This window comes from Diceros bicornis, chromosome 1 (genome assembly GCF_020826845.1).
Source record: "Diceros bicornis minor isolate mBicDic1 chromosome 1, mDicBic1.mat.cur, whole genome shotgun sequence".
NCBI classification, from domain to species: Eukaryota; Metazoa; Chordata; class Mammalia; order Perissodactyla; family Rhinocerotidae; genus Diceros; species Diceros bicornis.
Window position 1 is genome coordinate 27,439,801 of NC_080740.1, and position 26,955 is coordinate 27,466,755.

Genomic DNA, 26,955 nt, shown 5'->3' on the forward strand with positions numbered 1-26,955 from the left:
GAGGGAAATGTGGGAACTGTGGTTGCTTTTATTAAGGGTGGTTTCACGTTGTGAGTAGGGATACTTTGCGTCTACTGAATGTAATCTATGTGGTGGCCTCCTCCCATCTCACAGACTCTACTCTCTCTCTCTCAGATTTACAAAGGAGAAGGTTGATTTCATTTTGACCGCTGGTGCTCATGTGGACTGGAAGGCAAAAACGGAACCTTGAGGTAACATGGAGCCAAAAACTGCAGGAAGCAGCTATCACCACTAGGACTGGGGTGACCAAGGGAGGAGGGTGGTTGGGGTTTTTGGGACCTGGGAGTTCAGAGAGCTGAACTCAGACCTCTGAGGTCGGCAGCACTGGTAGTGGGAAGTGTGGGGGAAAAATTGGAAACTCCAACAACTGCTGCTACTGGGGTGACAAGCTGTTACTGTGCTGACAGGCTGTTACTGTGCTGATACTGGCAGGTGGCGCAAAAAGTCAACCAGGAAGCATCAAGTCCCTACTTCCTCCTCCTGTTTTCCAGTCTCCCTCTAGTGCCCCCTATTGGCAGAGCTCACCAGGCAAAGCAGAAATGTTGCAGAGCAGAGTGAAGAAGGGTAGTGGGTTTAGAGTTGAGACTCAAAGGCCTAATAACTGTCCATTCATTAAATTGAAAAAATGGATAATTTGTAGTCCAGAGATGTGGAAGTGATTTTTCATCAGCTAGCCTGAGTTAACAAATAAATTAAGCAAAGAAAAGGTTAAAGATCACAGAAGGACAACTCTGAAAGGAAATTTGAGAAGTAAATCTAGAATTACTGGAATACATTTTATGATTTCTAAAGGACTGAGATATATCTAATCAACAAAGGAAGAGGTCTCTGTTTATGATGAATGAGAAAATAGAGGTAAAGTCCAAGAATTCTTTTATCCACTCAATAAACATTTATCAAGTGCTTAACATGTGCCAGGAACATTTAAAGTGCTACGAAATACAGCAGTGAATAAAGGGATAAAAATCTCTGCCTTCATAGAGCTTACATTTTGGAGGTGCTAAACAAGAGCAATTAAATGAATGGGCTGAATGCCAGAAATACTTTCAAGACCAACTGAAGAAGAAAGGGAAATATGGAGTAGCTGGAGATGGCAGAGAACTGCAGTTTAAAATACTGTGATGAGGAACAGACATTTATAGGTACCCTTGAAAAACTTTCTATAAAAGAAGAGCCACAATGACTATAAATAGAAGCAGGAGGATCTACGGAAAACAATATACATCTGCTATATTATAACAGAAAAGGTAACCTTACCTCATGTCTCGAATATTCTAAAGATGTCTCCTCTCTATAAGAAGAGTATCATCATGGTGTCACATAAAAAGTGGCTTCCTCAAGATGAGGTTAGGTGCTCCTCCTACAGACTCCTATAGCACGCTGTGCTTCCGCTGTTGCAGGAGCTCTATCCCCGATATTGTTCTTGGAGGAGAAGTTGAATACAACTGAGACACAGAGCATGAGGCCTCTGATAGAGAGAAAAGCCTCTAAGCTCCTGCTAACTTTTAAGTTTCCACAAGGTCACCTGTACTTTGTTTCCTGCCTTGTTTTCTGGAATATGTGTCCAGAAAATATTGCCACCCTTAGTTATTTTGGTGGACCTCTGTTTTTTGCAACTAACCTTTTCTTTCAATAATTTTAGCTCTTGAGCCACTACCACATCTCAGGTCCTGTATACAGGTTATATTAATACTCAGAGAAATCTGGAAAAATGGATATAATTATGTTTGTTTTATAGATGAGCAAACAAACAGGGTTAGGTCAGTTAAATAATATGAACAACACATGGCTAGAAATCCTGGACTGTATGATTTCAAAGTCCATGCTATTTCTGTTTTATCACACGGTATCTTGTAAAGTAATTCCATGGTGAGGTAGGATGTCGAGCCTGCGCCAACTGACTCACAAATGTGCAAATAGTTCACAGCAATAGGAACAAATAGGAACAATGTTTTTTTCCATAAACTTCTTATTCTGGAAAAGAATGAGTATATAGAAGTGAATCTTCATAATTAAAAAAGATAAAGATTTTGGCTGTTTGGGAAGAACAAGAAGTTGCAATACTGCAGTAGGTTAATTTAATGATTAGAAAGGTAAAAAAAGCCACTTCATATGATTTCTCAATAGAAAGTTAACAGACTAATCAAGACTGTTAACAATTGGAGAGCATCAAGCTTTGACTGGTTGAGGAATTTTAAAACTGATATTTAAAATTTAATTTTGTGAATAGACATTAATTTTGCATAGTTCAAAATTCAAAACACACAAAAGAATATATAGTAAAAGGTTTACCTCCCACCCCTGTTCCCCAGCCGTCAAGTTTTCCTCCCTAGAGACACCTCATATTTTCCATGTCTTGGGTATGCTTCTAGAGATATATTCTAAATATGCAGATGTGTTGCTTTTAAACTTGTTCAATTTTTAAGACCTTTTGATGTTGAGATAATTATATGTGCTCATGCAGTTATAGGAAATAATACAGAGATCCCATACACCCTTTACCCAGTTTTCCTAGTTGATAAGTATAGTGCAATATCACCCCAGGAGGCAGAGTACTTACATCACCAAGATACAGAATCCTCATGCAGCCACAAGGATCCCTCGTATTGACCTTTCACAGCCACATCCACTTCCTTCCCACCCCGTTCCCTCCCTCTCCCTTAACCCCTCCCAACCACTAATCTGTTCTCCATTTCTATAATTTGTTATTTTAAGAATGTTCTGTAAATGGAATCATACCATTTATAGCCTTTTGAGATTGGCTTTTTTCTCTCAGCATAATTCTCCAGAGGTTCATGTATCAATAGGTTTGTTGCTTTTTATTGCTGAGTAGTATTCCATGGTATGGATGCACCAGAGTTTAACCATTCAGCCATTGAAGGACATCTGGGTTGTTTCCTGTTTTTGACTATGATGAATAAAGCTGAGCCTTATTATTATGAAATCTCTGAGCATTCGCGTACAGGTTGTTGGGTGAATGTAAGTTTTTATTTCTCTGGTAAAAGTGCTCAGGAGTGTAGTTGCGGGGTCGTATGTAGCTGCATGTTTAATTTTTTCCAGAGTGTTCTTCCAAACTGTTTTCTAGAGTGGCTGTGCCGTGTTACATTCTTACTCGCAATGTATGAGTGATTCAGTTTCTCCACACCCTCACTAGCATCTGGTGGTATCATTATGTCTTATTTTAGCCATTATGATAGTTGTGTAGTGGTATCTCATTGTGGTTTTACTTTGCATTTCCTTAATGGCTGACGATCTTGAACATCTTTTCATGTGCTTATTAGCCATCTATATATCCTCTTTGGTGAAGTATCTTTTCATATCTTTTGCCTATTTTCTAATTGGATTATTTGCTCTTTTTACTGTTGAGTTTTAAGACATTTATTATATATTCTAGATACTACTTTTTTGTTAGATATACGGTCTGCGAATATTTTCTCCCAGTCTTCAGCTTGTCTTTTGATCCTCTTAACAGGGTTTTTAGAAGAGCAAATGTTTTTAATTTTAATGAAGTCTGATTTTTCCTTTTATGAATCATGCTGTTCATGTTGTGTCTAAGAAGTTTATCTTTTTCTAAATTTTTTATAGTTTTATGGTTTCCATTTAAGTCCATGATCTACTTTGAATTAATTTTTGTATAAAGTTTGAGACTTAGGTTGAGGTTCAGTGTTTTTTTTTTTTTTGCCTATAGATGTCCAATTGCTCCAGCACTATTTGTTGTAAGGCTATCTTTCCTCCACTGAATTGCTTCTGCTTCTATGTCAAAAATCAGTTTGGCAAATCTTTGTGAATCTATTTCTGGGTTTTCTATTCTGTTCCACTGGGATTGTCTACAATAGTTTTTTATAGTAAGTCTTGCAATGGGGTAGACTGAGTCTTCCCACTTCATTCTTCTTTGTTAAGATTGTTTTAGCTCTTCTAGGGACTGTGCCTTTCCAAATAAATTATAGAATGAGCTTGTCAGTGTCTACAAAAAACCTTGCTGGGATTTTGATAGGGATTAAATTAAACCCATTTTTGGGGAGAACTGACATCTTTACTAGTGTGAGTCTTCCAGTCCATGAACACAGTGTGTGTCTCCTTTTATTTAGATCTGCTTTGATTTCTTTCATCAGCACTTTGTAGTTTTCAGCGTACAAGTCCTATACTTCTTGGGTCAGATTTACACCTAAGTATTTCTCCTTTTTTGAGTGATTGTAAATAATATGATATTTTTAATTTTGGTTTCCACATATTCATTACTGGTACATAGAAATACGTTAGATTTTTTTATGTTTATCTTGTATCTTGTGACCTTGCTGAACTCACTTAATAGTTCTAAGGATGTTTTGTTGTTGTTGTTTTTGTTTTTCTTGGTAGATTTCTTGGGATTTTCTATATAGACAAGTCATCTGCAAATAGGGTCAGTTTTATTTCTTCCATTCCAAACTGTATTTCTTTTGTTGCTTTATTGTACTGGCTAGAAATTCCAGCACAATTTAAATGCGAGTGGTAAGAAAAACAATCTTGCCTTTTCCCCAATCTCGGAGGGAAAGCATTTAGTCTTTCACCATTAAGTATAATGTTAGCTGTAGCTATTTCATAGATGCTCTTTATCAAATTGAGGAACTTCCTCTTTATTCCCATTTTTCTATGAGTTTTTTAATTACCATGAATGGGTGTTGAATTTTGTCAAATGCCTTTTCTCTATTAATTGATGAGATCATACGAATTTTCTTTCTTAGTCTGTTACTATGATGGATAATATTGATTGATTTTTGAATATCAAACTAGCCTTGCATCCCTGGAATAAACTCACTTTGCCATGATATATACTTTTTAAAATATATTGCTGAATTCTATTTGCTAATATTTTGTTGAGGAGTTTTACATCTATATTCATGAAGGATATTTGTCTGTAGATTTCTTTTTTAATAGTGTCTTTTTCTGGCTTTGGTATCAGAACAGTATTAGCTTCATAAAATGAATTGGGAAGGAAGTGTTCACTCCTCTTCTGTTTTCTGGAAGAGGTTGTGCAGAGTTGGTGTTAATTCTCCTTTAAATGTTTGCTAGAGTTCTCTAGGCCTGGCAATTGCTTTTTTGGAAGTTTTAAAATTATAAATTAAATTCCTTGAATAGTTATAGGGCTGTTCATATTATCTATTTCATATTGGGTGAGTTGTGGTAGTTTGTATTTTTCAAGGAATTGATCCATTTCATCTAAGTTGTCAAATTTCTGAGTGTAGAGTATTTCCCTACTGTCTTTTTAATATCTGCAGGGTCTGTAGTAACATCCTCTGTTTCATTCCTGATATTGGTCATTTGGGTCTTCTTTCTTAGTTTTGCTAGAGGTTTGTCAATTTTATCGATTCTTTCAAAGAATCAGCTTTCTGTTTCATTCATTTTCTTTTTTTTTTGTTTCAATTTCATTGATTTCTGCTCTTATCTTTATTATTTCTTCTCTTCTGCTTGCTTTGGGTTTCTTTTGCTCTTTGTTTTTTAGGTTCTTGAGATGAGAACCTAGATTATTGATCTGAAATTTTCCTCTTTTCTAATGTACACATTTACTACTACAAATTTCCCTCTCGGCACTGCTTTACTTGTGTCCTACACATTTTCACATGTTGTATTTTCCTTTTCATTCTGTTAAATAAATGTATTTTTTAATTTCTTTTGAGACTTCCTCTTTGACTCATGGATTATTTAGAAGTTTGTTGTTTTGTTCCAAGTGTTCAGACATTTTCCTGTTATCTTTCTGTTTTTGATTTCTAGTTTGATTCCATTGTTGAAATCAAGACACTCTGTATGATTTCAATTCTTTTAAATTTGTCGAGATCTGTTTTATGAACCAGGATGCAGTCTATCTTGGTATATGTTCCATGGGCCTTGAAAAGATTGTGTATTCTTCTGTTCTTAGGTGGAGGGTTCCATAGATGTCAGTTACATCTTGTTGGTTGATGGTGTTACTGATCCTTGCTGATTTATCGTCTAGTTGTTCTATGAACTGTTAACAGAGGGGTGTTGAAGTCTTCAACTATAATTGTATATTTGCCTATTTCTCTGTTTTGAAGTCTTCAACTATAATTGTATATTTGCCTATTTCTCTGTTCAGTTCTATCAGCTTTTGTTTTACATATTTTGCAGCTTTGCTGTTTCGTGCATATACATCACTCTTTTGGGTACACTGACCATTTTATCATTATATAATGTCCCTCCCTGTCTCTGGTAATCTTCTTTGCTCTGAAGTCTAGTTTTTCTAATATTAATGTAGCTACTCTTGCTTTGTTTTCAACAATGTTTCCATTATATATCTTTTTTCCATCCTGTTACTTTTAACCTGCCTATATTATATTTGATATGGGACCCTAAATACAAATGACTGATAATGTGTGAGGCTTAGCAGGATGGTCCCAGATCTTAGAAATATTCTCTGGCTCCAACTGTGGTGCTGGAGCAGGAAAGAGCTGAAGGGAGGGACCAAGTGTATAGGGTAGGGCCATCCTATCTATGGACATGTGGTGTACTGCAGCATGTAGCTGTAGGTGGCAGCTCTGGGAAGGGACAATAGAAGCCTCTGTGGACAGATAAGTATAAAACAAAAGACCTCCTCCTACTGCCTGTCATCACCAACTACCCATGGCCTGGCATGGCATACGCTCTTGGAACTCTGACCCTACCCAAGGGAGTGGGGAAAAACCTTAAGAAAGACTGAAGCCTTGAAAGTGAAATAAAATGATGTGCTGATCCGGGGCCCGTTTGTCCTGGGATTCACAATCCATGCCCTTTCCCTATTCGCCTATGTGTTGCAGGGGGGCTGACCCCTGCAGCCTGTTTCCCTGGCTGTCATGGCATACTGGCAGGAGATTGGAGGGCAGGAGGAGAGGAGAATCTATGGTACGTTTTCCCTGCCATAGACGGCTTCTTTGGCAGTGGCTGTCTCTCCTCTGTGGCAGCAGCTCCCACCTGGCTGGCCATGCTGCCCTGCCCCTGGGCTCCAGTAACCCTGCCGCCTCCCTTTATTTCTCCAGCTAGAGGCTGTGCTTGCTAATTTCTGGATTACCTCACCAACCCCCGTTTAGCCTCTGAGTTCTTCTATTACCTGTGTTACCAATTTCTTGCATTCAATTATCTCTGTTAGTAAACATATTTGAAGTGGTCTCTATTTTCCTGATTAGACCCTGCCTGAAACAAGTGAGTTTAGAGAAAAGAAGGCAATGTGGTATTTCTTGCACACCTGGCTTTGTAGTTTCTATTTTATATCCACCATGTTGTTATCAAATTTACCTATCCTGTTCTCTCAAGATGGCTGTTTGCTAGGTGATACTATTTACATCAATGCACAATCTTCCCAGACAACTGTCATTTTAAAGTGATTTTTTTTTAAAGGATCCCTTAAGGCAAAGATGTAACTTACAAAGGGCATTTGAGATGGAGTGTCTGACTCCCCAGGTTCAGAAGGCCTTTCAGAGCACAAGGTCTATTTTACCTTTGTGCCTAATTCTTTATAAGTATGCTGTTTTTCTTTATAGCTTGAATAGATCTTCATAGAATGTAAAAAAGCTCTGGGAAGGGCTTCTGCAATACTTACACCCCTCAGACTCCCTTCAGCCACAGCCCTTGCAAGCCACAACTGATCTGAATTAAGACAATACCCAGTCTGAGTCTTTAGGTGGCAGAGACATATCACTGAGGGGCCACACATAAAGCTATTATCAGCCATTAACTGGTGAATTGGTTTATTAGGTGTTCTTTGTGACACTCTAGAACTGACTGAAGTTTTGATTAGGGGAGGAGTTAGGGCTAGGATGGGAGCAGGAACACCACCCAGGGAAGGAGGCAATTTGGAGACAATGCCCTCTGAAGAGGGCTAGACTTGGGCATAATAAACTTAAAGCCAAATCAGAACTTTTATTGCTTTTGGCCAAAGAACACTGTCAAACTTTCAGAGCAAAGGGCAAGTACAAGGCATTCTTCTGAAAAGGTTATAAGATTTCAGACAGGACAGAATGAAAGTAAATTTCTGAAAATAAAATATACAATGTTTTGGAGGTGGTTTTATGAGAATGATCACCAGAACAATACACTACTGTGTCAAACAGATTATAGTCTGAAATAACTTTCAGTGTGTTCTCTTAAAGTACTGACACACACACACACACAAAAAGTCCATTCATGTATTTATTCAACACTTATGTTGTAGCAGGTTCTCTATTAGAGAAGTTACATACATATCTATGTTGGAAATAAAGTAATTTATGTTTTCTAAAATTGTTCTTTAGAGAATATAAGTCAAAATTTCCTTCTCCCTCTACCATCCCATACTTATTCTAGGGCACACAGAGGTAGTATAAAATGTTTTCTAGCTGGAGGAGCCTCCAGGCATCACTCTGCTGAAATAGGGGTGTTCAGATTTATTTGCCTTTATATTTTCAGGGGCATATACAGATTTTGGAACCAGTTTGAATCAAGATTTGTTTAAATTTGTATTAATTTACACCAAGTATATGCCTTTTATGTTCAGATAAAGCATTTTGATTATAAAAAAAGAAAAAAGAACAATAACAACAAGCTCACTTGGACTGAGACTGGTTCATAAATTAGCAACATTATCAACAATTCTGGGGTTCCACTGCCTGGGTTCAAACTCAGCGCAGCCACTACCGAGGAGTGTGATCTCGAGGAAGTTACTTCAACTTTCTGCATCTTTAAAATGCGGATCATAGTTAGTCACTCCCTTATAGAACCGTTGAGCGGTGTAAATTTGGAAATGCATGTAAAAAGGCCTGGCACATAGTAAGAGCTAAATAAATGTCAGCAAATATTCTTAATGCTGGGTTTATTAACCAGTTTGGCAGAGGAGATGTACATGAATTGAAAATAGAAAATCTTGATCAAAGAAAAGAATTTCTTACAAGAATAGAAAAGATCCAGTCTGAAGATTCAAAAATAGCTAATCCAATCAGAATCTGAATTTGAATTTTGCCCTCCCCCCACATTCACCAGATATTTAGCAGTTTTCGGAAGCTGACCTTATAACTTGTCATTTCATGGGTTTCTGGTCTTCTCTACTTCTGCTCACTGCTGAGTCCCTTAAGCAGAGACTCACAAATGACAAATGTCACCACACCACTGACTTAACTGGGGAAACCTGAGTGTTGCCAGGCTCTGGAGTTGGAGCTCTTGAGTTGGAGCGCCAGGTTTAGACTGGGGAGGGGGTGTTACGACTCTTCCTCTCCGCCTCGGTCAGCACCCGCCCCCCCCCAAACCCCGCCCCCGCCCACTTCTTCAGGCCTCTTAGCGCCTTTCTCCCGCAGGTCCGCCCTGCCTCCGGGTGTCTGAGCCGGGCGCAGGAGGCGGGCTCAGCGCTGACGGGCTGCGCCTCCGCAGCCAGAGGGAGGAGGCGGGAAGGCGGGCGGAGGAGGAGGAGGAGGAGGCGGGACTACGCCGGGCGGTAGCAGGCGCTGCGCGCGGTGGGAGAGGAGAGGGTACCCGGCTGGCGGCCTCTGCCCAGATCTCGGCGCCGCAGCCCTGCGCCTCTCCCGCTCTTGTCTCCAGCTCCACGGCCCCAGGCACGGCGGAGGCGGCGGAGCTGTGGACCACTGGTAGGTTGCACGGGGACTGCGGTTCCGTCTGCAACCTTTTGTGCTGCGGGAAAGGTGGTGGTGATGGGTGGGTGGGTTGGGGGGGGTGCCCCACTCCCCGATCCTCGGTGCCAGCCCCAGTCGCGGCGCCGCCCCTTCCTCCCTGCCTCGTGTTGAGGCCGGGCGCGCGGTGTCCGCGCGGTGCTGGGGAACCCCGGCCGGGTGGGCCTCCGGGATGGGCGGCGAGGCGACCCCAGCGGCCCCCGGTCTCGGAGGGCTGGTCCTCGGGCGCTCGAGCTGGGGGCTGGGGTCTGGTGAACTGGGTGGGGCCCTTGCGGGGTGCAGGGAGCCCGCGGTTCCTTGGCACAGGGGTGGGGCCGGAGACGCCGTGAGTGTGCAGCGCGTGTGAGTGAGTGTGCGGGGGCGTGCGCCCCCGTGTGCGCGCGGCGTGCGCTCGCCAGGGAGGTGCGGGGACTCGGCGCCCCGGAGCGCCTCTGCCGCGGTGCAGCGGCGCGGAAGTCGGGGCGCGTTGGCGCGCGCGCTCGCTTGCTCCTCCGCCGCCGTGCCCGCTCCGCGGGGCAGCGGCCCGGGGGGCCCATTGAGAAGTAGCTCTTTCCCGGGCCTGCTGTGCCTCTGGCCGCGTGCCCCGGCCGCGCGCCGGGTGCGACTGCCAGGGCCAGATAGTGTCTCGGGGCGAGCCCTGGCGGCCTTATCTCGCCTGCCTTCCTCGCCCGCGCTGCAGTCTGGGGGGCGAGGCCGCCCGCGAGCCCGCAGCCCGCGCCCGCTGCTCGTCTGCCAATGCGGCGGGGGCGGACGGTCGGGCCGTGGCCGCGGGCGCGCGTGTGGATGGGGGCCGGGTGCTGGCCAGAAGCGAAAGCGACAGATGTCGTTGGGCATCGCCGCCCTCGCCCCACCTGTCGCGGGTGGACTTCGGGGCGGCTGGGAAGCGGAGGAAAGGGGTTTCCAGGCGGGCTGCAGGCAGACCTTGAGCAGGCGGCCCCATTGTGAAGCTGCCAAACTCGCTCTAGTGGTGGAATCTGCACATCTCTGCCAGAAAGGAGATGGGAACTCGAAGGGAATGATGGCCCCGTCCTTTTCCCCTTGGAGGTGTTCCACAGCCTAGGTTCTCCCTGCTTCTCCACCCACGTCAGTTTGTACCCGGGGAGGTTGGTGATTTGTGTCGAGCCAAGATGCTGAGTGTACACACTCACACTGTATGGCTGTGGTGCACAGGGAAAAGTGGGCCTGGGAACTTTTTAATCGTTTGAGAGGAAGAATGCAGTAGAGTTTTACAATGTGCTTGCTACTTCTAGCTGAAAGAACAATTCTTGCACAACATTTCTGACGCTACTAGACTTTTCATTTTACATTGTTTTTCTCAGATGAGCCACCCTACAATTTAGAGTTGTTCGTTGCGGTATTTATTTTTTTAACCCCGTAGAGCAGGTTAGACACTAGAGAGAGAGAAATCACCTCTTCCCAAAGTTTATTTTGCCGGTCATTTCAAAATAGAGTATTGGTCATTATTGCAGAAGCTTTTGGTACTTGATTAATTCAAGACCACGATTTATGCTTACACAATTATCTTTAATGAATGTTTCACAGATTTCTGAGCATTTTTATTATGTAACTGTGTATGCATTATAAACTTAATAAAATGACCAGGATGAAGTATGAGGATTAATGATATAAGATGGAGGGTATTTATTGACCTTCAGTGAATTTGTTTACTTTCTCTGTATAATTTTGTAAACTTTGAGAGCTATTGTACACATTAACCCTTAAAAGTATTTAGTGTGGTGAGAGTAATAAAACTTTATATACAGGATTTAAATTTTCTTCACTGATTTATATAACCTGGGGGGAAAATCAGCTCTTTTCCTCCAGAGAGAACTCTGATTTTGTCACCAGCTTATCGAAGTAAGTTCCTGGTTTTAACCTTTCATCTGGAACGTTAGCCAATTCCACTGTGTACACCTCTCCCATTTCATTATGCTTCCTAAGAGACAAATTTCTTGTAAAGACTGAATGTAGACTTGCGGTTCTAGTTACTATCAGTCATATTTGTAGTGAAACGGAATTTTTTTCTAAAAGTAGAAGGATGACTTCACATAATGATAAGAAGAAATTGGTAATCTAGCTCTAATTTCTATTTGCAGAAATAGAAAATGAATGCTGCACTTTAAGGGGGTTGCTATTAAAAGAACTGATATTAGAAAGAGAAACACGTTTTTGCCTTACTGAACCTATTATGGGTTGTCTTACCACTTGGTGGGGTTAATGATTTGTTTGTAAGGTCAAGGTTGGTTTCAGAAAAGTCACACCTTATTTAACACTTCTTCATAAAAATTACTGATGATTTAGTTTTTACCAGTTGTAAATGGAGAAGTAAGATTATTTTAAAGTAACCTCTAAGAGGAGCATGTAGGTGCAGCTAAGGATTCTGTTTTCCTTGTGTATGTTGTACTTGGGCAGTTAAATCACTTTATTTCTGCTGAATGTTGTGTTTCTTGAGAGATGTTTTGGTCCTTCTCTTTTTTACTTGTTTTTAGAGTAATCTTTGAGATTAGTGGTTACCAAATATTTTCATTAGTCTGAATGGAACTTTTAAGAACTATTTTTTTCCCAAATGCTTTTTCATTATTGATCTCTCCTCGGATAGCCACTCTGAGAAATACTACTTGTTTCCATTTCTTTTCCTTTGTGTTTTGGGGGCTAGTATTAGAACATATAACTTCTACTCTACCAGTTTTCTTTGCCTGAATTTATCTTGCTTTTCGTAATATAATCTTTAATGGTTAGTGGGATTTATTTAGCAAAATTTGTAAGGGCTATGTGCTGGCCTTCATATTTATAACCTTATGATTTGAAAGTGATAGGTTTTGTTAAATTTTTTCTTATTGCTATTTTGTTAGTGGATCTGTGGTGAAGCCTGAGATTTATGGCTTTTTCATGTGGAGATTTTGTATGGGCTTGAACATTTCCATATGTAGCTTTCTACATTTTTGGGAAAACCACTCCTTTCTCTGGGCTCCCAGTGACATTCAAGTTTACTGTTATATGTATTAGATTTATGTATTTCCATGTCTGTCTGTCTTCCCCTCTCCCCTGGTCTCAGGCTTCACTTTTTGTATTTGCCCTGGTGCCTGTACAATGCTGGGCCATAATAAGACTCAAGAAATATTGTTGAATGACTGAGTAAATGAATAATTGAATGGCTGAGTGGATACACCCAAAGAAATACTCCTCAGATCTGTATGGGAAGCCACTATGTAAGCAGAAGGGTGCACCTTTCTCTTTCTGTTTCTTTCTTTTTAAATTCATTACCTTTCCATTGTATGCATTACTTTTGAGTAGGATAACAATATAATCACCAAACTGGGACACTTTTGAGAGATAAGGGGGATGCTGTAAATAATTATGTCCGGGAATGGCTATGAACTGAGACATATGGTCACCTTACTTTTGAAGGACATTCTTCTTTATTTACTTGTGATATCTATCACCTTGCCTGAGAAATTGGACACGTTAGTTAATGTTTGCAAACTTTCTATTTGTAGAAGCTTCATTTGCAGTCAAATGCTGAGTGTCTTCTGCTTAGTCACCCATGGCTTCTCTATCCAGAGGCCTGTGGGCCGCTCTTGGCCATGCTTAATTTTTCCTATTTTCATTGCTTACAAGATAATGTCACAGGACTTTCTGTTTGTTTCAGCGGGTTGTAGCTGGAAGCATTATAAACTCTAGCCTCTGCTCTGTTTAATTCCGTCTGTTTTTCAGTGCAGCATTTGGTCCATCTTGTAAGAATTTCACTGGGATTCTTTTCCCTCTTGCTGACTGACCTTTTTTGAGAGGAGATCCACTGATATCTTGCCAAGCCTTCATGTTCAAAATATTGGCCAGAATCAATTGCAAGTGATAGAGACTTACAGGTTTTTAAAGTATTCTAAAAATGTTATTCGGAAGATATATATTTTGGGGACTTTCGTATAACCGTCTTTAATGGGAGGTGGAGGGTAAAGCCCTTAGTGTAATTTTTTACTAGATTCCTTTATAGGCAATCTCTTCAAGAAGGTATATTTTTATGCTAGTTTCTGGCCTTGTTTTTTTTATTTTTTAATTTTTCCTCTTTTTCACCATCTTCATCAGCATTATCCTCTTCTGAGCACCTGTGTACAGATAGCGTGCAATTAGGCACAGAAGGGTGGGCAGAGTCAGAAATGAGTCAACAAGGAGGAGTAGAATGCAGCTCCTGCACCTTGGTTTAGCCCAGCGTCTCACTCCCTTGGACTGTGTGTTTGTATTCTATTTTTGGCTTGGCACTGGCATCATAGGGATAATCAGTGACTACACTTTGTTTACTATGAAATTACCAACCATTTCCTAGACTGCCTCAGCAGCTCCAGTGCAGGAGGTGGATAATTACTCTAGGGCTCCTCGGCTTTCAAATCCAGAATGAAGTTTTAGGTTACTTTTGCTTTTGGGGTTGAAGAAAATGTTGGAGAACATATTTTTACAATGCATTTAAAAGCTCGCAAAGAAGACTGTATCACCAAATACGTGATGCAGATTATAGGAAAGTTTGAATGAGAAGTTAGATTGTTTTTTAAAACTAGTCTTTATTTAGAATTAGAACAGATTCAGACTTTTCTCATGTTCCTGCTTCTGAGTTTTCAATCTAAATCTCTAAAAGCCTAAATGAAATCTATCTCACTTTGTGATAGATGTAGCCCTGAAAAAGTAAGTGGAAATATCTATCTGTATTTGCTATCCCATCATATAACCAGCAAGTATTGGTTGCTACATTTTTTCTCCTGCTTTATAATTTATGATTTAAAAGAAATCTTATAAGCTTTTAGGAGAAAGAGTTAATGATCTAGAATGATTTTATATAAGACTGTCTACTTGGAATCCTAACATTTTTCAAGTTGGAAATAACCCTAGAGCTAGTAGTTAAAATTACCTCCCTTCAGCCATTTCACAATTGAGGCAATAAAGCTTTTAAAGTGCCTCCCCACACATTTAGAATAGGATTCCATTTACAATAGCTAATTAATATACATTTTTTAGGAACATGATTACTGTGTAAAAAGCTACACACCCAGGCTTATCATTGAACAGAGGCCACGTGTGTATAAAGCTGTGTCACTGGGCATTGGGGTCACATGGATTGGGTTCAGATTCCTGCTCTGACTCTCAAATAGTATTAATTGATCAAACCCTTTAAAACAGGGATAATATTTTCCTCATGGAGTAGTTGTTAAGATTAAATGATGTAAATTGCATATAGCTTTTGACATATAGAAGGTGCTCAAAAATATTAGTTTCTTTTTTTTTCCCCTTCCCCCATTAAAAATCCACTTACTTAAATAAGAAATCAATTTGAACCTTATAACGTTAGTATTGGGGAAATTCTTTGGGGATAATTATATTAAATAAAAAATTTTATTGTTAGATAACAATTTTTGTTACATTACAGTTCACTTTATGTTAAAACCAGAGGCTTCATTGGTGGAGTAGAACCAAGTCTTAATTATCTAGGTTTCTTGGTTACCCAATCTGAAAATAGTTTGTGGCAAAAGACATGAAAGGGAGCATGTCTGTATCGAAATCTAAAGAAGTTCCAAAGGCTGATATAAACATGTTTATGTTCAGAATGACAGTTCTTGGTGCATTAACTCCTTCTAGTTTCTCAAGCTGAGGAAGCAAACATCTTTAATTCAGTAATTATCCATTTCCTTTGGAGGAAACTCTTCTGTACTGGTAAGGAAGGTAATAAAGTGACAAACTCCTTGCCTTTTCCCTTGCTGTTTGTCCTCTGTTTGAGGACATGTTGGACTGTGGCCACTTCTTCAGGCTCTGTGCGCCTGTGTAGGTAAAATGAATCCCCTCAGCTCCTTTGAGGCTCCCCCACCCGAAGTTAAACACAACACCAGAAAACCCAACAACCGAAGAAACTTTTACAGGTGGAAGGAACTTGGGGGAATTTTCTTGGTCTCAAGAAATTAACCCAGTTAACTGGGGAGGTAGAAGGTAAAGATAGATTCTCTTACACATTACCTCCCCAGGCAAGTGAAGAAGGCACAGAGGAGATGCTAGAAACCTTAAGCAATGTGATAACTCTAAAGAAGTATTTTTCAAGCTGTTCTCTTAAAAAAAAAAAAGTTTTCTAAGAGCCTTCCAATCATTTGCCTCAGAGTGGTCTTATGAGGGATTTTTATTGTTGCTATTTTATGCCTAAAATGAGTGGACACCAAAAATTAATGGCATAATAATATTGCACTTTCATAAAGGGCTTTGCACATGCAGAACACATTTACTTAACTCATTTGATCCACATAACAACTGAAGGAGGAAGGATGGTATTGTCCTCATTTTAGAGATTGCTAGTTACGCAGGGTCAGGAGGCAGAGTTCTTAGCAAGGCCAGGGCTAGGGCCTGTTCTTGTGACCCCAGTCTCAGCGTTATTTTTTCTGTGGGATACTGTGAATCTGTTGAACACACGAGTAGGACTAGGATGGTGGAACCAATGTTTAAACCCGTAATTTTTCTTGTCTCTTTATTTAGCCTGGTTAAGCTACTGTTAGTCTCCAGGTAGAATTTAAGCAACAGAACACAGAGGAACAAACATGAAACAATGTTTGAGGTTTCATTTAGCTGAACAAATTCAAAATTACTTAATTAAGTTAGTTAATATTGTATCCTGTATAATCTGTACCTGGTGTTAGTACCACCTGCTAGTTTCATTCTGTTTTGCAGTTAGAATTTATATAATTGCTTTATAAGTTGTGTTACTTGTTAAATTAAAGGTTTATTTTTGTATTTCGTGTTTAGTATCTGGAGTAGAGCTGAAAAATTATTATGCCTGTGTTCTCTTGGGACTCATTGGAAATTGTACAGTGACGTCTCCTGGGATTTAGTCTGGTGAGTTATATTTTGCTTTTTCTGTTTGTGAACCAGTTGTACGAACATAATATCGTAATGTGTTTTAAGGACTACGTAAGCAGATGAATGTGAAATGTCAGTGTATTATTGCAAGTATCTATACTACACTTATGAAATTTTTAATGGTGAGAACTGAAATTGTTGCAAAATGCTAGCATGATTATGTGTGAAATGTTTGATTTTTTGATAGAGTAGATTTTCCTTTTTTTATTCCCCTAAGATAAAAGAGGTCTTATGGAATAATATTTCAAAATATAGTAATTAAGAGGTAGTTGCTCTAATTTCAGGGAAATTTCAATAAAAACATTAATCACCAAAGATTGGCAAAATAATTTGCAAAAAGTTCTGGTTGTATATTATCATACATAAAGAATGGCAGGCAGATGACTGAAAGGAGCATCACTTTCACAGTCATATAGCAGTTCACTGCAAGTGTGACATTCCTTTTATCACACCATGAATTAAAACTGTTAAAAATATGCAGTTCCTTTAATTGTGTTTTGTCAGTGTGTCATCTGTGTATCTGTGCTGACACACTTGTCCATGTGGCTCCAAGTCTTTGAAGGGGAAAAAAATTTAATAATGATCTTTGTAGCTCTAGCATTTTAAAAACTAGATTAGTGTGAGTTCATGCTTTGGTATGTCATTCTGCTTGGCCAATATCTTTGTAAGTCTTTGCTTTGAATTATGTAGAGAGGTCATAATCCTTGGAAAAACCAGTTTCATAATAAGTGATTTTCAAATCAGCAGTCAGCAGAAGAATGATTCGAAGGAATGCTGGGGAAAAACAAACACTTTGTCGTGTTGGGTAGATTTAACTTATCAAATTTTTGTTTTGTTTTTTTGCTGAGGAAGATTCGCCCTGAGCTAACATCTGTGCCAGTCTTTCTCTGTTTTGGATGTGGGTTGCCACCACAGCATGGCTGATGAGCGGTGTAGGTCTGCACCTGGGATCCGAACCCATGATCCCAGGCTGCCAAAGCAGAGCGCACTGAACTTAACCACTGTGCTGTGGGGCTGGCCCCTTGCTTATGAAATTTTTGAAAATACATTTTAAAACATTGAAAAAATAGAAACAGTACTAAAGCTTTCAGTTTTGAGGAAAAGAACAAAGTACTTTTAGAGGATATTGAATAAGAAATAATGTGGCTGGGTCATTAACGTATCCAATTGAAATAAAGCACAAAAAAAAATGAGTAGAAGCTACAGGAATGTGTGTTTCTATATCTCTCTGTGTGCATAAATGTGTACATATGTATGTATACATAGTTACAGATATAGTACAGATATAGTTATTTATGTAAATAAAAGCACGTTCTAGCAGAGCTTCAAAAGGTGAAGTGAACCAACTTGAGAGGTAGTGAGTTATCTGTCATTGAAGGTGTTCAAACATAGGCAGGACAACCCTTAATATTCCTTCTGATTCTAAGATTGTACAATTTGAAGAATTTTAAAATTTGGAGGACCATCAAAAACTTGGACACATGTACCAAGTTTCTTTTATTTTTGAAGTTGGATTTATTGAAGTATGATTTATATACAGTAAAAGTCATCCTTTTAAGGTGTATAGTTTGATGAGTTTTGACAAATGTATCCATTTGTGGACGGAGTGTAGTGACCACTATAGCAAATATATAGACTATTTTCATCACTCCCAAAATTTCCTTGTGCCCCTTTGTAGTCTCTTCCTCCCAGCCCCAGCCGTTGGCAGTCATTGGTTGATTTCTGTCCTGGTAGTTTTGCCTTTTCTAGAATGTCGTGTACGTGGAATCACACGTATGTAGCATTTTCTGTCTGCTTTTTTCACTTGGTGTAATCCTAGTTTGCTCCTTTTCATTGCTGAGTGATATTCCATTCTATGGATGGAGCACAGTTTCTTCATTTGTTTCCCTGTTAGTGCACGTTTGGATTGTTTGCAGTTTTTGGTGATTATGAATGAAGCTGTTATAAACATTCACGTCTTCGTGTGAACATATATTTTCACTTTTCTTAGATAAATACCTACAAGTAGGGTAGGTGGGTTATTTAATAAGCATTTATTTAACTTTATCAGAAATTGCCAAACTGTTTTCCATAGTGGCTGTACCTGACAGAGGCTTCTAAGAAGCTAAAATAACGATACCAACATGTGTGCAAATAAGGAAGCCTAATTCTCATTTAGCACTGATTTATTTTTATTTTACATATAGTTTTAACGTTTGGTTAGCAGATATTTTTTAAGCTCACAATGGATTAGAAACAGTAAATTAGAAGGCCTTAGGGATAGGTTGTTAGTAATTGGAAGCGGCCAAAAATGATACCCACTAATATGACTATAATTATTGATTAAAAAAAAAAGGCAGGAACTTAACAAGAGTGAAATTCTTCTATCTAGTAAGTTCTATCTGACAAGTTCCCAAACATGTCTGCATGTTAGAATCACCTGGGGATCTTGTAAAAATTTCAGAGCCCAGGCTACACCCTAGGTGAATGAAATCACAAATCTAGGGTAGAGCACAGACATAAGTATTTTTTTGAAGCTCCTGGATGATGTCAGCATGTAGACAACTTTGGGAACCATGTGCTCGAAGCACAGCATGATGAAATCGAAGGAGCACTGGACTGGGAGCCAGGAGACCTGGAGCTGCCTGCCTGGCTCTGGGCAGGCGCCTGCCTTCATTGCTTAGGTGTCCTCTTCTCTATAATCGGAGGTGCTGGGTAGGTGAACTCCAAGATGATTCTGGCATTAAAACTAGACGGTTCTAGATATCACTAGACGGATAATAGTCATGCTTAGGAGACTGTTTCCCAAGAAATGGCTGTATTCTGAATGGTTCATTTCAGGTACCTCTTGAAAAGGATTTTGTTCACGTGATGACATTTTTGTTCTGTATGTTTAGACATTTATGTTATATCTGCTTTCTTTTAAATGGTATTGCAGAGTGTTGCTAAAAACAGTTCAAGCATATGGAGCAGTTTTTTGATTACTGAGGGTGACTTTTTTAGATAAGCCCAATTAAAAAAAAATTCCCAGAATGCAGTGCTTCTGAAAAAGAATTCTTTGTACAGCAGTTGGGAAACTTAGCTATTTTCAGAGCTGGTCTAAGGAGCTATATCTTCTGGGTTATATTTTTAAAATGTTGTTCCTTGTGCCAAATGTAGAGGAACTTTGGCCTCTGGGAGAGTGTTCAAAGCTGAGTAGATCCCACACAGGTCACCGTCTTTTGAATGTGCTCATCTTGGGGCACCAGGTTCCCTCACATGTGTGTTGTGGTTTGGACCCGTTTGCTTTAGTTTCAGCCAAAATTCACAATTGCATGCTGTACCCAGTGTTTTTAAAATGTGCACTGTGTACATTTTCTAGTAAATATTAAAGTGTTACCTTGTCTATCATGGTCTAGTTTTGAATCCTCACACATTTCAAAGAAATATAGTGGCACCTATGAACATTGCCAGGTCTTTCGTATGTTTTATAAACATGCTTCAGTGTCATTGTTACTGATTGGATTGTGAGGGAATTTGATATTGAAGACCCTTAGGTGTCATTTAAAAAATTATATTTAGGGGCTGGCCCCATGGCGTAGTGGTTAAGTGCGCACGCTCCGCTTCTGGCGGCCCGGGTTCGGATCCCGGGCGCGCACCTTCGCACCGCTTGTTAGGCTATGCTGTGACGACGTCCCACATAATGTGGAGGAAGATGGGCACGGATGTTAGCTCAGGGCCAGTCTTCCTCAGCAAAAAGAGTAGGATTGGCATGGTCATGTGTTAGCTCAGGGCTGATCTTCCTCACACACAAAAAAAACATACATTGTACATCTGCTTTAACCAATAAAGTAAAGAATGCACTCTCTAAAAAAATAAAAATAAAAAAAATTATATTTGTTCCTAGTACTTGTTTGAGAAACTCAGTTTTAAAAGTATTGTTCAATTATAAGTTGACTTTTCTCTTCTTGTTGCATTTGCTGTTCTAGACTCTACTATCCACAGAAATTTTGCTGCTTCTGTTATTATAACAACATTTTTTCTATTTTCTGTTTCCAGTCTTTATTTTTGCTTTAAACTATAATATGAAAGGCATTGATGGAAGCAATAAGGGTATTGTTGGTCTCTGATTTTTAGTGCTCTGCACTGCAGAAGTTAGCACTGGACAGGATTTCTCAGTTCATGGTTTATTCTTTTTGATGCAGTGGGAGTGGTGCCTGTTGCATATACCTGCGATATTTACGAGTGCTTTGAGATCGTTTATCTTGGCAGTATACTTTTTGATACAAATTTTATTTTAGAATATGAAACAAAATGCTGAATCATGAATAAGCTTTAAAAATAACCAACCCATAAGCAGATTTTTCATGGTAAAATATGAATAATATACTGCTCAACACAGGCCGTCTCCAGTTGTAGTCATGGTAGCCAAGTTTCCTGATAAATGCCTTATAAGAAGAAATTTTACAGTGCAAAATATTGGACATGCATATATCAAGATACGTTGACTTGGAGACCATTCAATCTTGATTGTCTTTAGCGTCACCCTTTTTGGTAGAATTCCAGAATTAGAAAGTGCCTAGACTTCTTCCTGCTCAGATGGAACAGTACCTAGAGTTCTTCCTCTTCAGATGGGACAGTACGTACACTTCTGCCCATTTAAAAGATAATCAGAGAAAGTTGATCTGTAACTGCTCTCAGGTTCTTGCTCCAATATTTAAATCCAGTCAGGAAATTCTCGGGAATTTAACAGCATAAAAAATTTTGTTTTTGATCACGTTGAAGCATGGAAGGTATGCTGCTTAGTCAGCATTCGATCCTGCTGAAAAGGAAATATTTGCTGATCAGTGCTCTCTTCTCTGAAACCCAGCCTCCACCTGGCTTTCTTAGTGCCACACAGATGTTCTTTAGAAGGGCAATATATAACTAAGAAGGATCCTTTAAAAAAAAAAAAAAGTCTAAGCAATTTGTAAGAGTCCTGGTTGCACCATTAACATTCCTACGTGAATATGAAGATCTGGAGGTGTTCTTGTATGTATGGCAATACACTGCAGAGGCCAATGAAACCACCTAAAAGAGTGGTTAATTTTGAGAATATGCTATTGTTTGGAGCAGAAGTACTGATGATTTATACCTAAAAAGTGCAAACAGTTTTCCAGCCCTTAGAATTGCTCATCAGAAGTTTAGCAGGTTGCAGCTGTGTATATAATATTTGAAACCAGCCTTTTCATGTTTCAGTGCAACAAGACTCATTCAGAAATTTTACAGCGAGTATTGACCTTAATTACTGGGTTAAATATTTGTGTTAGAGGATATTAGAAATGCTTATTTCTTTAACTTTCTGGTTCAGTAGTGTTTTTTGCAGGGAGTGTGTTGTTTACCTCAGCAAAGTATGAGAGGTCTTGTATACCAGGCTCTCTGGTTGAAATTTCCCGAGCTCTTAAACCACATCTTCTACTTAACAATCTAGGTTAAATCATCGTCTATCAGGTAGACGTCTGAAGATCCGGCTGGATAGTTTTGTCCAAGCCAGCTGATATTTTTTATGGTGTTATTGGCTGCTGGAAACTTAACCAGTGATAGTTACTCATCTAACATTAGCTTGCCTAGCAATTTTTATCCATTATAGGCAAAAAAGATGACTTTTAGGCTGGCCTCTGTTTGAATTATTACCCAATTCAGAATGGGTGGGGTGCGAATTCATGGATTTTAGGAAGTTTATAATATACCAAATGAGAATGTGGTAAGGTGGCTGGTGGAAATCCATGGACTGTCCTGGACTGCCAGATTTGGAAGAGACCTAGACCAGTGTGTCACTTACGCTTGAATGTCACTTAAGGCGGACTGGGTAGCTCTCCTGGGGTGGGGCACCCAGCCTGTGTGTGCTCCGTTTCTTCCACAGCCCTGGTTATTTTGGCCTCATCCACCCTCCTCTCCTTGTCTTTCAGAAGAAGTATCAGAGAAGCTCTTCTCGCCTGTAGCTGCCTCTCAGGTTAGGTAGGTTTGAGGCCTTGGATCTGTCCTCTTATGCTCCTTCTGGGCTACAGAATTATTGTTATTTTTTTTTAAAGATTTTATTTATTGATTTTTTTCCCCCCAAAGCCCCAGTAGATTGTTGTACGTCATAGCTGCACATCCTTCTAGTTGCTGTATGTGGGATGTGGCCTCAGCATGGCCGGAGAAGTGGTGCGTCGGTGCGCGCCCAGGATCCGAACCCTGGCCGCCAGCAGCGGAGCGCGCGCACTTAACCGCTAAGCCACGGGGCCGGCCCTGGGCTACAGAGTTAGTAAGAAAGGAAGGATTAGTTTGTCATCTGGCTTAGAGTAAACATTTGTTTGTTCAGCATAAAATTTGATGAGGCTTCATGTGGCCCTCTAAAGTTTATTAGATGAGAAATCTTCAGGTTTTTGTACACATATCAAAGTAGCTGATAGTTACCTGCTATTCCCATCCTATCAACAGAGAAGTAAGTAATACAATCAAATATAAATTTATTTTTACATTAATAAGATAGAATAAAGCCAATTACTTTAGAAGAGTTGAGGGCTAAATTAGTTTAATTGGTTAGATTAAAATTGGAAATAGTCTAAGATTTAGAGTAAAAAGTAAGTAAATATTTTGATTCCTTTGGCATTTGCTGTATGTCAGGTATCATTATTAATGCCAGTGTTCAGTTGTGCTGTAGATGTGGACCATAGTGAGGACAGGGTGGCATCTGGTAACTCCTTCATAGTCTTGGTGTATTTATTTTCTAATGAAGGAAAGTACAGCATACACATAAAGGAATGGGTTATGACTTTTTTTTTAGCTTTCTAATTGCTTATATTTTGAATGAATATACAAACTTTAGGAATTGCTTCAATTAGGGAAAGGTTATTTGTTGTACAAAAGGATTCATAAGAATTATGAAATATAATAGCCTTTTTCAATAAATAATCTTTAAATCAGTTATTATTTGACATCGTTTTGGTTCGTGATCTGAGTTACTCAAAATTGTCTACTTCTAATTGAAGTTCAAGTAGAAAAAAGTTTCTCAGAAATGACAGTGTCACTCAGTTTCCCTTAGTATTTTATTTTCCAAGATTTGATTTATCTGCCACTTCCTAGGAACCTGGCCGTTACTTGTAGTACTTCTTGTTAGTGGGGTTTGCCAAACTGTGTACATAATGTGATCATTGTAATGAATAATATTAGTATTCATTGTGAATTGTTCTGCCATTTAGTGAACTATTCAAAAGAGCAATGTCTTATGTATTGCAAAATAAGATAATGATATATTTTATGATGAAATAGTCAAAATAACATCTGATATTTTATATATGTTTAATATGAAAAATGACCTGATTTAGACTACAAAATTGTTTTCTTTAAATAATGTATCAGGCATATGGAAGGAGGAACATTTACAAGGTTTGGCAGAATCTTCCCTTAAGACCTCAAAAAAATTTGGGGGGAGTTTAAATTGGCTTCTTTGCAGAAGTTGGTCAGCTTGTATCTTTTGTTATATGGCCCTTAAACGCAATTGAAAGAATTGCAGATGTGAAGAGCTGAGCACTTATTTTAAGTTAAATGATGGAAAATACGTTGGAAATATTTTGAGGATTCTTGTGAAACTGTGGATGACATTTTTTTTTTGCTTCATGTTGAGATCTGTATTTGATTTGCTTAATAATCACATCAAGGAGTAAACTTGGTGTGATTGAATGGAGTGCTGCATTGAGAGAAGTATCATTTTGTTGTTTTCTGTTTGCTTCTCCGTCTCAACCTTTCAGTAGTAATTCAGACTTGACCTGCCTTTGAGTTCTTGAGGGCAGAGGAGGAGTAGTCATTTCATGCCTGCTCTGGAACATTTAATGGACACAGATAACAATCCGTGAGTACCTTGGCTGCTTTTCAGGTCAGGGTTATTTCATGCTCCCCGAGCCTTCTAAAATGAGCCGGCTTGGCCCAGCCTTCTGCACATTTTACCTTTTTAATCTGAGTCTGTTTCCTTTTAGGAGTGTGCAGACTGGTGCCTAAAATGGAAGTAGATGTTAATGGAGAGCCCAGAAGTGCCCTGAACACCCTGCCCTTGCCCGTGGCCGAGGCCGGCTCCCCGGGAAAGGCAGAGGCGGAGAAGCCCCGCTGCTCCAGCACGCCGTGCTCGCCGATGCGCCGGACTGTGTCCGGCTACCAGATCCTCCACATGGACTCTAACTATTTGGTTGGCTTCACAACTGGTGAGGAACTCCTGAAGTTAGCCCAGAAGTGCACAGGAGGTGAAGAGAGTAAGGGAGAAGCCGTGCCTTCCTTGCGCTCCAAACAGCTGGATGCAGGACTTGCACGTTCCTCTCGTTTGTATAAAACCAGAAGTAGGTACTACCAGCCATACGAGATCCCAGCTGTCAATGGCAGGAGGCGAAGGCGGATGCCCAGCTCAGGAGACAAGTGCACTAAATCTTTACCTTATGAACCTTATAAGGCCCTCCACGGGCCGCTGCCTCTTTGTCTTCTTAAAGGTAAGAGGGCTCACTCCAAATCTCTGGACTACCTCAATCTAGATAAAATGAACATCAAGGAGCCAGCTGACACAGAAGTGTTACAGTACCAGCTTCAACACCTAACCCTCAGAGGGGACCGTGTGTTTGCTAGGAATAATACATGAATGATGAGCAGAGTGTAAACCAGTTTAGGTCAGCCTCCACTTGGCTAGATAAATCCACTGTTGTACTCTGTACAGGACTCTTCACATTATAGATGGTTATATCAGCTAAGTGTTCCTGGAACATACAAATTGTTTGGATCACATTTTGAATACAGGAATGAAATCACAGGTACTCGGGGGGAAATCATTCTAGAGCACGTGACTGCAAAGAAAACAATGTTGACCAATAGTTTGTATAGCTTTTTAGCTGGGAAAATAAAGGCTTTGGTCCAGTAATATCATCTTTATGATTCTGACACTCAAATTGGAAATGTTATCTGCTTGGTTGTTGCTGACTTGGTATGATTCATTAGCAATTTCTATCTTAAGTACTCAAGTACTTCTTTAATCTCTGTATTTTACTATAAAATGTATGTAATGATTTGTTTTATGAAATTTAGAACTTGAACATGGCTGAATTGGACCACTTTTTATTTTTAAATATTGAGTTTAAATATTTTATAACTGGTTTTGCACTGAAAAAATTAACATTTCAGACTGACAAGAGAATAATCTTTCTTCACTTGCCTCAATAATATTATTGAGCAATGAATTTTTTATTTCCGCATGGAAAGTTATTGATCTCGATGGCTGTAAGATATTTCTTTATAGCGTTATTAAAGTGTGTCTTAATAAAATTAAATTTGGGATACAAAGTATTTATTTTACAATGGGTGGGGGGAAGCTTTTCCAGAAAGTTTCCGATATGGAGTTTTCATAAGTTGAAAAAGTTTCCTTAGTGCTTATTTTCTAATTTAAAATTCATCTGGAACTTTAAAATGGAAAGGATTCTTTTAATTGTGGATTATAGGCATAATACTGTTTGCATCTGAATGTTCTGTAAGTGAATGGAACTTTAGTAGAGGAATTCATGATTTCTACTATCGAATGCTTAAACTAGGTATGAAGTGATACCATTCAGCATGGCATTGGGTCATTCCAGTTTTAGTTCTGTGCAGGACAAGCACTCATTGAAATTCCAGTTTCTAGGATTAGTGTAGGAGCCTAAAGTGCTTCTGCAGTTTTAATGGGTTAATCCTGGATTACTTAACAATTTATGTCAATTGCACTGGTTTAATTTGTTGCTAAAGAAATAATGCCCTGGCTTTAGTAACAAATACAGCTCAACTATTCTTGAATATATTTTGAAAAAAAATGTATGTAACTTACCTTTTGTAAAAGTTTCTATTTCTTTTTTTTCTTTTTTGACTCTTGAAGGTGCAATTTATTACTGAATTGGCATTTCTGGCAGCATAGAACTGCTTCTTTTAAATTTTATTTTGGGGGCTATGAGTTTCTTAGGTGTTAGCAATCTTGCTTATAAAATAAGAACACCTTTTAATTAATGATTGGGTCATTCCTGGTACAGGTGTGACTTTTCTTTAGCCAGAATGAATGGCAAACACTATTTAGAGCAGAGTAAGTATTAGAAAACCCTAGGAACTCTTAATCAACATTTATTATACTTTCTCTGAGGCAAACCATGTGAAAGAGCCTTGGGGAAGTTGACCCGTATCTTACTGAGTTGATCAGATTTCTTGGTGGGCTGGAAATTTTCAGCTGTTGTATATTTTAAAGTAAATTGCACCTTTGTAACATATTGTATTGACAAATGATCACTAAGATTAACTATATCTATACAGTCATTAGTTTGACGAGAAATAGAATCCTGTCAGATGCCAAAGAGTTGGGATTTTTACGTTTAATGATTAAACACCGTTATTTATTGATGATTTACCCTGTGGAACTGTATTATTTCTAATTATGAAATAAAAGGGTGATGTAAACACA

The 26,955-nt window shown here is 39.3% G+C and overlaps 1 protein-coding gene across 8 annotated transcripts; it reads left to right on the forward strand.

Moving 5' to 3' along the window:
- Nucleotides 1–196: 196 nt before the first annotated feature.
- Nucleotides 197–26,955, forward strand: MACIR (macrophage immunometabolism regulator). 8 transcript variants are annotated; one of them, XM_058537457.1, is made up of 5 exons: nt 9,460–9,599; nt 16,410–16,499; nt 22,430–22,478; nt 24,254–24,354; nt 24,479–26,955. In XM_058537457.1, the coding sequence occupies exon 5, from the start codon at nt 24,502–24,504 to the stop codon at nt 25,123–25,125; it is 624 nt and encodes a 207-aa protein (XP_058393440.1). In that variant the 5' UTR covers nt 9,460–9,599; nt 16,410–16,499; nt 22,430–22,478; nt 24,254–24,354; nt 24,479–24,501; the 3' UTR covers nt 25,126–26,955. The 8 variants fall into 8 exon arrangements, with proteins under 8 accessions (XP_058393390.1, XP_058393440.1, XP_058393470.1 ...); XM_058537487.1 differs by lacking the exon at nt 24,254–24,354; XM_058537407.1 differs by lacking the exons at nt 9,460–9,599; nt 22,430–22,478; nt 24,254–24,354 and adding an exon at nt 197–212.

Coding starts and splice junctions, on each gene's coding strand:
- MACIR (XM_058537407.1), top strand. CDS start 24,502: ATGGAAGTAGATGTTAATGGAGAGCCCAGAAGTGCCCTGAACACCCTG.